This window comes from Rhipicephalus sanguineus, chromosome 3 (assembly GCF_013339695.2).
Source record: "Rhipicephalus sanguineus isolate Rsan-2018 chromosome 3, BIME_Rsan_1.4, whole genome shotgun sequence".
NCBI classification, from domain to species: domain Eukaryota; kingdom Metazoa; phylum Arthropoda; class Arachnida; order Ixodida; family Ixodidae; genus Rhipicephalus; species Rhipicephalus sanguineus.
In genome coordinates, this window is record NC_051178.1 from 136737174 (window position 1) to 136750140 (window position 12967).

The following is a 12967-nucleotide window of genomic DNA, read 5'->3' on the forward strand; positions in this document are numbered from 1 at the left end:
GCTAAAGAATGCAGAGAAGGCGTGCTCTTTCTCGGGGAATCGGCATCCGATAAAGCGAGGCGTGCGCGACAGGGGCATCGGCCCAGTCGCTGTTGTGATGGAAGCAGGGAAGCAGCGTGAGTGGCGACAGGGCCCGCACAAAAGTTTGACACAGCGGAACGAGAACGAACAATAATACGAAAACACTCTACTGCGGATGTATGCGTCGCTTTGCAAGTGCTGCCCGCGATTACACAGAGAAAAAAGAATGAGACCTAAGGAACAGAGGCAGAGACGCAACCATGCCGGAAGTGAAGGTAGAAAGCATGAAATGTTGATCTCGCCTGGGCGTGAGCGGCGCTTTCTCGAATGCGAGAACCGTGGCTCTCCCAGATTATGCGCTAGTGTTTAACCCGTTCGCGAACGTGCATTTACTTACTTCTCAGAGTTTATGGATCAGAAAGCAGCGATCAGGGCTGTCCACGCGATCTCTTTCTATCGAACGGAGGCTTCACACTAGCCAGCGAGATGTCCAAACTGTTAGGCCTAGCACACAAGGAGGCATTCCGGCTGCCCAGCTGACTCTCACAGTATACGCTTACATGTACGTGGAAAGAAATCGAAGATATTTGAGGCCTTCTAGTTTCCTTGGACGCGTTTATAGAGTGCCAAAGGGGCGCTAGGAAGTTCCAGATCCGCTCGGCGGAAATTGGCGAAAAGAGGGGCCGACTTGACACTTGCGGAACTCCGATACGCTCAATCACGAACAAATTAGGTGAAGGGCCAGTGAACGTCGAGAGGACCGCCGCACATACCTTTAGACTGTTGAGGTCGATGTCATCCAGACTGCAGTTTACACTCGGCTGGGTGTGCGCCATGGCGTTGAGCGCAGCGAGAAAACCGATAGGAACAAAAGATCCCAAGCGCCCCTCGGAGCCTTCTCGGAGGCTCCCTTGCCGAATAATACACGGAAAGGGACTCCGGCCGGCTCGAGCGTAGCCGTGTAACGTCACATTAGTCCCACACAGTCACTCGGGTGAACAGTGTCAAACACGATGTAGTTTCACGATTCTCATTGCAGATGTTCTCACACACCTCACCCAACACAACCGGCCGTCAATGCTTGCTCTACAACATCAAGCAAAGCAGCCTGCTGCGATGACTTCAAGCCTTTCCCCGCCTCCGCACTTGCTTTCGTATTACGACGGCCGTATAAGGTCGCTGCATACACTACATTAAACAACAGCTTTATACTTTCAGTAGCACTTGTGGGTTCGTAAACGTTCCATTAAATTACTTTAATAAGTGTCACAATTTATACAAGAATTCAAAGTAAGTAAATAGCCACAGAACTCTACGAACAAAGATCAACACCGTAGCCGGATACTGAAACCAATCACACAACCAAGCAGCACGCAGCTAGTTTCGGTTTCAAGGCGCGCGCTTCCGCGCGCGTGATTGTGCTGCTGCACAAAGCTAAACCGGCGTTGATTAATTTCTGGGTGAAAGCCGTTGCAAAATGACTTCGAGTTCATTACAACGATTAACATGGGCTTCGCAGATACGAGGTGAGCGCGTTCGTACGGAGATCTAGGGAGACTTGAGAAAGTCGTGGAAGCGTCCGAATGGGACCCCACTTTGTCGTGTATGATGACATATGTGCATGCACGAAAACTAACCTGAAATCTTCCTCGTATCGCACGATTAAACCTTCTCTCTAGCTTTCTAACTAAGTAACCTCCTTTTAAGCAATTTGCGATCGGTTTTGTAGGCCATGTAGATACTATATGTACCTGAGTGTTTGTATAAGCATTGATATTTCAGGTGCCGACGATTGTGGCTGCGACTCGTTGGTCATTTAATATACTCGTTGCCTGGTGTTTGTTGCAAAACGTTGGTGCGCTCATTTATGGTTCCAGGTACTCTATGTTATCGGAGGCAAGCGGCAGGAAAATGGAGGGGCCGCGCTGGTGGCGGTTTTTGTGGTCTCGCGCACAGCCCATGGCGCGTGCTGCGCGTGCATCGAGCCTGCTCAGCGCCGTCAGTCGTGCCAGCGGGCCAGCAAAAAAGAAGACGGCCTGGATCTGCGGGTGAGATCTTTTTCTACTGCCTACAGGCGCTGCGCCTCGCACTAGAAAACGAGAAAGAAAAATCTGTTGTCAACGGATTCTAAGCCGTTTGGGCGGCCGCGGACCCACCGTTCTAGCGGAAATCACGCGTCCATCATCTTGATGCTCGAACCCTTCCATGCTTGTCGACGTGGGCCAAATGGAGGACCAATAATTCTGCGCTCTCGCGTATGATTTGTCTGTTCTCCTGTCGATGAGCTATGATGAAGTGAGCGTAACCTCAATTGATCGTATATTCGGCGCCTCCCGATTTTTTAGTCGAAGATAAACGCGCGTTTGTCTACTTTGGACTACGAGATGTGCGTCATTCATTTTCCGGACAAGATCGCGACGTTTCGTAGACGATCAGCGAATGTAAACGAGACTGCGCCGTGCATACAGGCACACATGCTTGCGCATCCATAATTAAGTGAAGGCATTGAATTGAGGGTGTACACTGAGGCGATCCACGAATTTTTGCGCTGTTACATATTCAGTTCGTGACGTGCCATATCATTCTATTTTTTACCCTGAATCTTCCACAAATTTACGGTGCCTGGTAACAAAACCTGCCGAATGTGGCAAAGCAATAGGAGGATTGATACTGAAATGCAAGATATGTTATAGCTTGGCAAATTTCAATATTCATGGGACAGAATACTGGCAAACACATGTGATCTTGTGACACACACTTACCATGCTTGGACAACATGTGGACATTGATATATTGTGCAAGATTTGAAAAATAAAAAGGAAGAAAGTGAATCGAATTATGGACATATATGTGCACAGAAAAAGAACACATGCACATTTTTTTTTTAAACTGACCATAACAAATGTTAGAAGTAATGTAGGTGTGTGTGTATTTGGAAAGCAGTGAAAACTCAGTTTCTCTTGAATCATGGGGATGAATAAATGGTCAACATCACAGTTCTCACACACATGAGTGTATGAACACTTTAGAATGTCTTGGGTGTTTGATCACTCATTATATTGACTGTTTTCTCTCTCATAATTTCAGTGCATGTACAACAATGTGGTGCATACTGCTAGAAATACCAGCACATGATATGTGTATCCCTTGGCATGGGATACACACCTCATTCTTGTGCACTTACTCACTCTGTTTTCCTTTTGTCACTGAGCTTCATATTGAGATTTCGTGCTCAATATAGATTATTTTTCTGCTGACCTGCTACACTAGATCCAAATTTTCAGTTTGAGTAACAGTGTCATAAGCATATGACACCATTACTTTTTGCAACTACCTTCCAAATCGTTTGCCTCCGTGCTCTTTTTCAGACATTCCATATGTCCATCCATTTGAACATAGACAGTTTGAACATACAGCGTACAATTAATTATTAAAATGTACAAACATTATCTACCATACTAAAGCTTTAGTGCTTGTTCATGTTTAGAATGTAATATGGATTGTATAAATACTGAGTGTTTTTTTGTGCATGTTGCACTTCATAGTTTACACACTGAAAACTTGCACACGTCGTGCTTCGCATGTAATCTTTATATATCTTACACTTGCTCAAGCAAAAACGTTTGATCTAATAGTCACTAGGCCTGCGTTATTCATACGTAAACAATTGGTATTACTTGCAGCTGCTGCTCCGAAAAACTCTCCTACTGTGGAAATTCACCAATTTAGATAAACTGTCACAGAGCCAGTCATTTTTTGTTTCGAAGGATGATTCATTAGATTAGCACCAACTTGGCACAGCTGATATACAAGAGCGTACCCTGGTGTCTTGAGCAAAGCAAACCTGAGCACACTTGCTACGAGTGAGTTGATGCCTTGCTGTAGTTCTATTTGACTCTTTAGTATTGAGAACACAACTTTGCTATAGAATAGTTTGTTCAGTTTAATGGCAAGGAAACAGTTTTCACGCAAACATTATAAGTAGTTGTACATGCAGGTTGGCTCTTCGTATTTACCTGTTGCATCCATGCATTGGGGTTCAGATTAATACTTCATTTAACTGCAAAAACAAAAACAAGAAGTAAAAGGAAAAGAAAAGAACAAAAAGTGAACTGGACAATGTGAAAAGGACAGACAAGGACATTATCCTTTTACATTGTCCAGTTTACATGTGGCAAAACATTGCAGTTAGCATGCCAGACCAACTGGGTCAACATTTAGTTCTACGAATGTTAGTTCAGCACCTTGAATCAGGGCCATAGCCAAGGTTTGGGGGGGGGGGGGGCTCAAACCCCCCCTTCCCCCGAAATTTTTTAGTTATGCTTGCGTGTATATATGCACGCTCAAACATACATAAAGTACAGTTGAACATTGAACACCCCCCCCCCCCCCCTTGAAAAAATTTCTGGCTACGCCCCGGCCTTGAATGCTGTAGATGTTGTCGTCGTAATCTTCGTGCTGTGATCATAATTAATAAAGTTCTTCATGAAAGTAAGTGTGCCATTTACAGTGAAACCTCGGTGATACGATCACAGTTCATACGAATTTTTTGTTGGTCCCGGCCAAGACCCATTGGCCTGCAATGTAATGGAGTACGGTTGCTGCGAACCGATTTTCACCCAGCGACGTTTGATACGAACGTACGCTACGGCCCCAGGTACGAAGAGGTGCTGTCCGCGCTGACGCGGAAGACGCGCCAAGCAAGTGCGAGCACGGGAAAGCAAGCATAGGCATGCGCGCCGCACCGCCAAATCGTCAGAATTGGCGGTGCGGCGGTGCGGCGCTTTTCTTACGGTCAGAATAAACCTTCAGAGACTCGTCACGGTCTCCGAGTTCGTGTGCGCGAACCTTTGAGGCTTTTAAGTGCCTCCGTGTGCCTTTGCGTTTAGATTACAGAGGACATTAGCGCCATGCTTTTCTTTTTCTAACCCGTCGACGCGGGATGCTGTCGTTGTACCGTGTTTACACGTGCCTGCCTCGTGAATCAGACATCCTAAGAAAGGTGGACGAGGACCGAAAGAAGGCGAGGATGGTCTTGGCGAAGGAGTCAGGCCTCACAACGTCAACATGCGCGACCGTTGAGGTTGCACTTGGGCGGGCACGGCCGTAAATCTCCCAAAAAACATCCCCAACGCCCCTGCAATAGCAAAATCATAACACAGGACCATGGTTTCTGTAATTTTGTGGCCTTGATTCGTCGCGTCAAAGCGCTTCTTTCCTTACTTTCGCTGCAGCACTCCGCTGCCTTGCAAAAAAAGCATACTAAAATGTGGAAAGGGCTACTGCTGTCGCGGGTCACAACGCACCTGGTTCTATATTTAAATGAATTAGGCCGTATATTTATGAATGAATGAATATGAGCCGTATATTTGTGCTGTTATGATTGCCGACATCTAAAAACTTAGCTGAAAATCATTCAGGGTTCTTCCTGACGTTGCTGCGTCCCTGAAAAACAATAAATGAAAATGTACGCCAGCTTTCTTTTGTCGCATGCTATTTATCCATGCCTACTGGTGATACGAATTTCGGATGATACGAATATTTTTGGTGGTCCCGTGAGATTCGTATCACCGAAGTTTCACTGTACTTGTTAACCAAGTCCTACCTAGAGCCATAAAAGAAGTACTTTTTCCACTGGCAGACCCCTGCTTTCTGGCCGATTCACCTTCCGACAAGCCAAGCCCTGTCGCCGTGTGCCACCAGTCCCATTCTCAAGGCCAGAAGCGGGACTTGGTCTGCCAGGGAACCTTCTCCGCTCAAAGCAATCATGGCAATGAATGGCGACAGCATGCAGGTATGGCTTTACCAATGTTCATACACAGCAAGTGTGACACAGAACTGGTTCCCATAAAATGAGGGAACTGTTCACGTTTGTACATTACTTATATTCCCTTTGAAATCTGAAAATTACACTGTGGAGGTCGTCAGTAGTGCTATATAGGGTCACACTCTAGAAATCAACATTTTATATTTGTGTGTTTGGTGTGTCTGTATTTCTAAACGATTGTTATTGAACTGAATGAGTACGTCGGAACCAAACGAACTGAATAAGACGACTTGTCGTAGCACTTGTTCCTGCTTTCGTACATGCAATTTCATTTATGCACTCTGTGGTGGCACTTTTATTTTTCTTAATCTTTCGCTTATCGACTGTCCTCTGAAAGTCTGCATGCACTTACTGCGCAGGACCTTGTAAGCACACCACCAATGCACCTGATGGACTTCTGCTCGATGCCCGTGCAATATGAGTGCGTGGTAGCGCCCATACCCACACCCTATGGGCCTCCCCCCGACACATCTCAAATGGGCACATCACCGCCACCTCCGTTTCCACCTCCCAATTCGGTGGTAGGGCCGGCGCACAACACGCGCTCCAAGCGGGCCTCCATGGAGTCGTGCATGCGGCCCCAATGCTACGTGTGTGGCAAGAAGTTTGAGCACCCCATGCACCTGCACACACACATGGAGCTCCATGCACCATTTACGGGGGAGGGCCAGCCAATGGTTTCCGGAGACGACGACAAGATGCCACCGCTGCCGCTGCTGCCCAACCCACCACCACCACCCCCACCGCCAGCGCCATCTCGTCGGAGCTCTTCGGGCAGGGGCTCCCATCAGGGAACACTGCACTCCTGCTACATATGCACCAAAAAGTTTAAGCAGGTGCATGCCTATACCTATGGTAAAGTTTACTGCTTTGAAGTGGGCACTGTTTTGAAATTGGTAGTTCATACCCTTTATCTAGCGCATTTATTGGGAATTTCGTACTTCATATCCCGCTATTTTCCACCTACTGTCAGGAAACTGGTGCTGGCATATCGCTGATGTTCTACTGTGTACAAAATTATTGCAAGAGCATGGCAAGAAGTGTGGTTTGCATCTTGCTTTTAAATAGCTGGAAAGCTGTTAGAGCCCACCCTACCAAAGGGGTGGTTGGTGGCTCTGCTTGCTACATTCTAACTCTGGAGCAGATCTCTCCCTCTCTTAGAACGGAGTGGTTCTCCACTTAAATGCCTTTGCCATTCAGTCGTTAAGTGGGATGAGGTGAGACGGGTGCCAACATCGCTCCTTGATGCGACGCTCGATGTGACGCTGCGAGTTGTATGTAGTTCAATGCATTCACTGAAGGCAGCACTAGAACAAGTCTTTCAGTCAAAGTTTGAAAGGCTGGCATGCGTCGCCGGGTCAAGGACCTTGTCAAGCAACAACATAGTCTAGGCGGCATTGGAGAAACATTCAAACACCCAGACAGAAGTTTTGCAATGTTGCACAACAGCACATACATGCTACAGCTGTGATCTAAATGGCCAAAGATTACAAAATTTTTCGTTGTGACCAAGCTGCACTATGTGTAATAGGACAGTAAAAGTGCTACATGATGGCGCTAATGTTCATTTTAATTGGCTACTTGCATCCCGTCCGAGATTGTGCAATTGCTTATGAATTCAGTGGATTGATATGTGCCATCCTTACATCTGCAAACAGACTGTGCAGTCAGGGTATAAGAATCCCCATATCATGCGAGGGTTTTCTTTTTAATTTTTTTTTTGCATGCAGTCTTGTCGATACATTACATTTGGAGTACAGAAATGTTCAGGCAGTATTGACTGGGCCTGACTGTGGTACTGGCTAGTTCCACTGCCATTCATTTCAGTGCTATGTGCAGAAAAAAACCAAATGGAAATTGGGTTAGTCCCTCCTTCCCCCTCTGCAGTACCTGTAAAAGTTTTCATTGGTCATGTGACAAAGGCAGAAAGAACAGCTTCTTCAATACGATACAAAGATTCTTCAGAAGAACGTTTTCCACAAGATGCACTCAGTTTTTTTTCACGTCCTTTTTTAACACACATTGCTGCTGCTCGTGCCAGTGTAGTGATCCCGGTGTTCAGAGGTAACGCTTCTAAGGCTTGTACAGGGTGCACTTCAACCGTCTGCATATATGCAAGATTGTTTTTGTTTCTTGAAGGAGATGTATACATGATGCTGGCGAGATATGCCATGGAAAGCTGGGGAAAGTGGCTTGAGCACATGTTGCCGTAAAATGAACAGCAGCAGCCTCCCTGTTGAGCTTTGTAGTGGTGCTGGCTCACAGGTGGGCCACTTGAACAACCACGTGCGACTTCACACGGGCGAGAAGCCATACGAGTGCCAGGTGTGCAAGAAGAAGTTCACCCAGAGTGGCCACCTGCTGAGCCACACGCGCATGCACACCAACCACAGGCCCTACGAGTGCAAGTACTGCAACAAGAGCTTCACCCAGAGCGGTCACCTCAACAACCATGAGAGGCTGCACTCGGGTGAGCGGCCCTACCAGTGCACTGTCTGCTCCAAGCGGTTCACCCAGAGCGGCCACCTGTCCAACCACATGCGCCTCCACTCGGGCGAGCGCCCCTTCGAGTGCCAGGTACCCAAGCAGATAGGGTGACCACCTGTGCAGCTCAACCGCGAACTGTGCGGCTAGCCAATTTTTTTGGAAGCTTAATAATTATTAATTGTGGGGGTTTCATGTCCCAAAACCATGGTATAATTGAGGGACGCCGTAGTGGAGGGCTCCGGAAATTTTGACCGTCTGGTGTTCTTTAAAGTGCACCTAAATCTGAGCACACGAGCCTCTAGCATTATGCCTCCATCGAAATGCGGCCGCGCGGCCAGGATTCGATCTCGCGACCTTCGGGTCAGCAGTCGAGCATCGTAACCACTAGGCCACCGTCGAGGGTTTTTTGGAAGCTTGGAGCGCTTGCAGCTAACCCATCCTCAAACACTGTAGCCAGATGCAACTGAACTCAGGGAACTGCTGAACAGTAATAAAGTGTGTATTTCCCTGTTTCAGAGATGATAAAATATTGCAAGAGAGAATTTCCCTGGAGTTAGCAAACATATCGTTGTACTTTGTATCACTGTGCTGTGAGAATGGAGAAAAAGCTGCTCTAAGCTGTAGTTGTTGCAAATGAATTTTTTGACGTGAAACATTATGCACAGTTTTATTTGCCAAGTGTTTACTCAAAATATTATGCAATGTGCAGCTAATGGGTACTTGAATGCAAGTTATCATGAAATAAATTTTAGAGTTTAGTATTTGCCAAGTCATAGTAAGCTGCAGTTTCTAGTTCAAGGTATGATGAATACAGTCACATGATGAAAATAATGTGCTAGCTTCATTGCCAATAAAGCTTTCGATTTCTTCATCTTTTTGTGGCTTGTCAACGATGAGATCGTATAAATTACCTTGTTCCCATTTCTAGTAAGTGTAGTGTGAAACGTTAATCTTTTTCTTGACCTGCAAAAGTAACTTTTGCATTTTACTTATGTTCCAACTAAAATTCATTAAACTGTCTTTTCACATAAGATATGCAGTGACAATGCTGTGTTTGATGAATTTCCAGTGCTTCAGCGAAATAGGAAAAAAACGTGCAGACACGGAAACAGAAAGGGCCACTGGTCTTCCAGTGGTCCCTTTGTTGAGGGCTGCGGTAAGAACACTGGTCTTACAGAAGAAATGGGTTTTCATACACAGTTAACTTGCATCGACAGATGTCGCAACAGGGAATGTGGTGCATGCATGATGCCATTCAACTGTAACACACAGTAGATAAGTTTTCAAAAAGATTAGTAAGTTTTCGAAAAGATTATCCGTTTCTTTTGCGAGCATGCCTGCATGTTTTTTGCCTATTTTACTTAACCACTGGAAATGCACCTGACAATGTTGTGTGTTTGGACATGTCCGACAGGTGTGCACCAAGACCTTCACTCAGAGCGGGCACCTGAACAACCACATGCGCCTTCACACTGGTGGACGCCCGCACTCGTGCCCAGTGTGCCAGAAGCGCTTCACCCAAACTGGCCACCTGAGCAACCACATGCGCATGCACACGGGCGAGCGCCCCTACGACTGCCTCATTTGTGACAAGGCCTTTGCTCAGAGTGGGCACCTGGCTAGCCACCTGCGCTCGCACCAAGGTAATGGCTGACAATTACATATCTGCCAACACGTAAAGCTTTGACACTGGGCTCGCAAAACACTGGAAGGCAGGATAGGAGGGAAGAGCATGCTTTTTTCCTTCTCTTGTTTTGCACTAGGCATACACCTGTTTAATATAAGGTACATCACCTATTAACAGTGATTTACCTTATGACACAATGTACACATGCTGCAGCAGCAGCAAACCTTGAGTCGTGCAAACCGATGGGAGACCCAGCTCCTTTGGATCATAGTGATATTCTCTTAGTGACATTGCTGTTTTCAGAATAAAGTTTTCAAGTGACACCTGATCTCAATAGCTGCAAAATGAATAAGCCTATACACCAGTCATGTGTTTGGTTATTTTTCCAATCCACCACTTCACACTTCTGCACGAAAATCTGCTATATTTTATGCCCGACATCCTTGTCAATACTTACTCCTGATGCTTTGCGTAACCACAATATTATGAGGCATGCCACAGTAGAGGACTGCGAATTGATTTTGACCGCTTGGGGTTACTTAATGTGCAGTGAAATCCAAGCAAACGGCCGTTTTGGCATTGTGCCCCTATCAAAGTGCAGTTGCAGTGGCCGGGAATTGAACTCATGCATAGCAGCACGACACCTTAACCATCAAGCTATCACGGCAGGTATCCTTGTCAATCAAGAACCACCCTGAGAAGCTGAATTGATCCAGCTATGCGCTCATCTACGTGTCAAAACTATGTAGCTGCTGCCTAATGGACACTCTTTGTCTTCCCGCAGGTCTCACCCTCGGTGCATCGAGCACATCCTGCACGGGACGAATGGGCGGCATTCCCCCTCCTCCGCGGCCAGCACCACACATAATCAAGTTGACTCCAGCTGGTCAACAAGAGGAACAACAACAACAGGATGAGGAGAAGCAACCCGAAGAAGAGCAACAAGAACAAGAACAGCAACCACAGAGTATGTTGCCAGATACACCCAAAAACGAGCCTTCAGATGAGACACACCACAGGGCAGCTTGGAATCCCAGCGAACAGAGTACAGGCACACAGATGGCCTGCAGGCCTTCAGTGGCACTGCCTCAGGAGAGCATGCCAATTTTGGAGCCAGTGTTGGCATCCATGATTGATAAAGAGCAGGGTGGGATGCAGACTAACATGCCGAATGACGTCGTGGTGGTGGAAACACATGCAAACGTGCCACACGAGATGCCAGTCGAGGTTCAGAGGGGCCCCCACCAACACGGCAAGTTGGCCATGCAGCCTCGAGGAGTCGCAAGCATGCAAGCTCGCATGGAAATGCACATGCGTGCAAATGTCCCGATCGAAATGCAGAACAGAGTGCAGGCGGAAATGGACCCGCACCTAGACTGCCCGCTAGACCTGACACCAGACCCGAGGTACCACTTGGAGTCTGATCCGCCTCTCTACCCACGATACAACTCCGAGACCGACACCGACGACAGTGACAGTGATGCGGAGACCTGATCGACAGGCCCTCTATGACATGATGAGCATGTCTAGCACTAGCTTAGAAACTTGACGACGACTCACTTTAGGTCGCTGTATATGGTAATTTTGAAAAGTGGAAACTCTTTGTGCCTGCCTGCCATAGCTGCTGGAGGAAAGAAGCAAAACGAGGTGAAAAAGTGAAGGCGTTTGCAAAGAAGTTACTGCAGCAGAGAACTTGACCTTGCAGATGGACGCAGACGTCCCTGGACTTAAAAACATTGTTTAGCATTTTGACATTTTACATGTTGCTTTTTTTTTCATTATGCACAAATAAAACCTGACAGATGCTTTTTTACATACCTTCACTATTAATGTTAAGTGGCACCTAGCAAAAAATTATGAGCCAGTCTAGAAAAATTCTGGGTAGAATCTACCTTCATGCACCAGCGAGCAAGTGCTATGAAAGTATAGCCCTTTTTTTTAAACGTTAGTTGCATTTAGTGGGTTGACCAGAATATTTCCTGTAGGTAAAGGAGCAATGTTGCATACTACATGAGCCAGACCATCATATCTCAAAGTATTTTTAAGCCAAGTGAAAATATGTATTATAGGCAGAAACATTTTTATGCTTCACTGCCAGTGTGTACCAGGTTGTATAAAATGTACCACTAGTGTAACCTCCGTTTACTATACAGTACAAGTGCATGCTTACACCTTCCTCAATACTTATGTTTTGTAATATGTCGATATGTGCAACAAAAGTATGTTCTACGACTTTATGACCAACTTGTCATACCAGTGACGTTATCGCGACAGTAATAAAAGCTAGTCATATAGGTACCAATGCTACCTTTTCTTTGTCTTGCTTTTTGTTTTTTGCCCTCCAGCTGCAGCGAAAAACAGCAGCAGGGATCATAGTGCCTAGGATACCACCAGCCTTGTCTCTTGAGAACATGAGTCACCAAACTGTAAATCACGTGCTGACAATCGTGTCTGCATAGTATACCTGGTGCGAAAAGAGTTGAATTATTGAACAAAAGCCACCGTGCTCTTTAGTGGGAGCCCGCATACATTCATTCACATCGGTGGCACTGCTCGCATTTCAAGTTACAGTGCATGACTTCAATAACACATCCAATGAAAAAGATACAAAACTGCAACTCGGTAAATAATTCAAAAGACTATAGGACGAGGGGTTCGTGACGTAAGGGTGACATAGTCCCTAAGCTTCAGTCAAAAGAAAGGCAGGCAGGGAATGTCAATTGTGGATGCGAGCACAGCAAGAAGAGAGACTGCCGATGTCGGCACTGAAGGTCACCTCCCGACAGTGTGGCGACACGACATTTCAATTTTCTTCATCTCTTCTGAGAAAGAACAAATCTGAAAAATTCTGGAGGAAATATGATCTCTGGGCAGTGCCTTAGAACTTGCAGTGTAGACAGGTGCACCATAGTCATAGACCACTAGAGGTTTCTTGAGTCATTAGCTCTCCTATTTCCAATATGTACTACAGTATCAGCAGCTTCAAAGCGACAATTGAACAACTA

The 12967-nt window shown here is 46.2% G+C and overlaps 2 protein-coding genes across 4 annotated transcripts in view; one reads left to right on the top strand and one right to left on the bottom strand.

The window, feature by feature from the left end:
* Positions 1-1141, bottom strand: part of LOC119387238 (serine/threonine-protein kinase mig-15) — a gene marked incomplete at its 3' end in the record, with an annotated part of 46250 nt that extends 45109 nt beyond the window's left edge. For 2 of the 3 annotated variants that reach the window (XM_049413447.1, XM_037654567.2), the window contains 1 exon segment: positions 795-1140. In XM_049413447.1, the coding sequence (XP_049269404.1) occupies positions 795-857 (63 nt within the window). 3 annotated transcript variants of the gene reach the window in all.
* A 771-nt stretch (positions 1142-1912) lies between these two features.
* LOC119387239 (zinc finger protein 628) lies at positions 1913-12217 on the top strand. The gene is made up of 6 exons (XM_037654570.2): positions 1913-2069; positions 5663-5815; positions 6208-6684; positions 8114-8425; positions 9750-9978; positions 10747-12217. Exons 2-6 carry the CDS (start codon positions 5789-5791, stop codon positions 11454-11456), a joined length of 1755 nt encoding a protein of 584 aa, XP_037510498.1. The 5' UTR covers positions 1913-2069; positions 5663-5788; the 3' UTR covers positions 11457-12217.
* Positions 12218-12967: the final 750 nt, after the last annotated feature.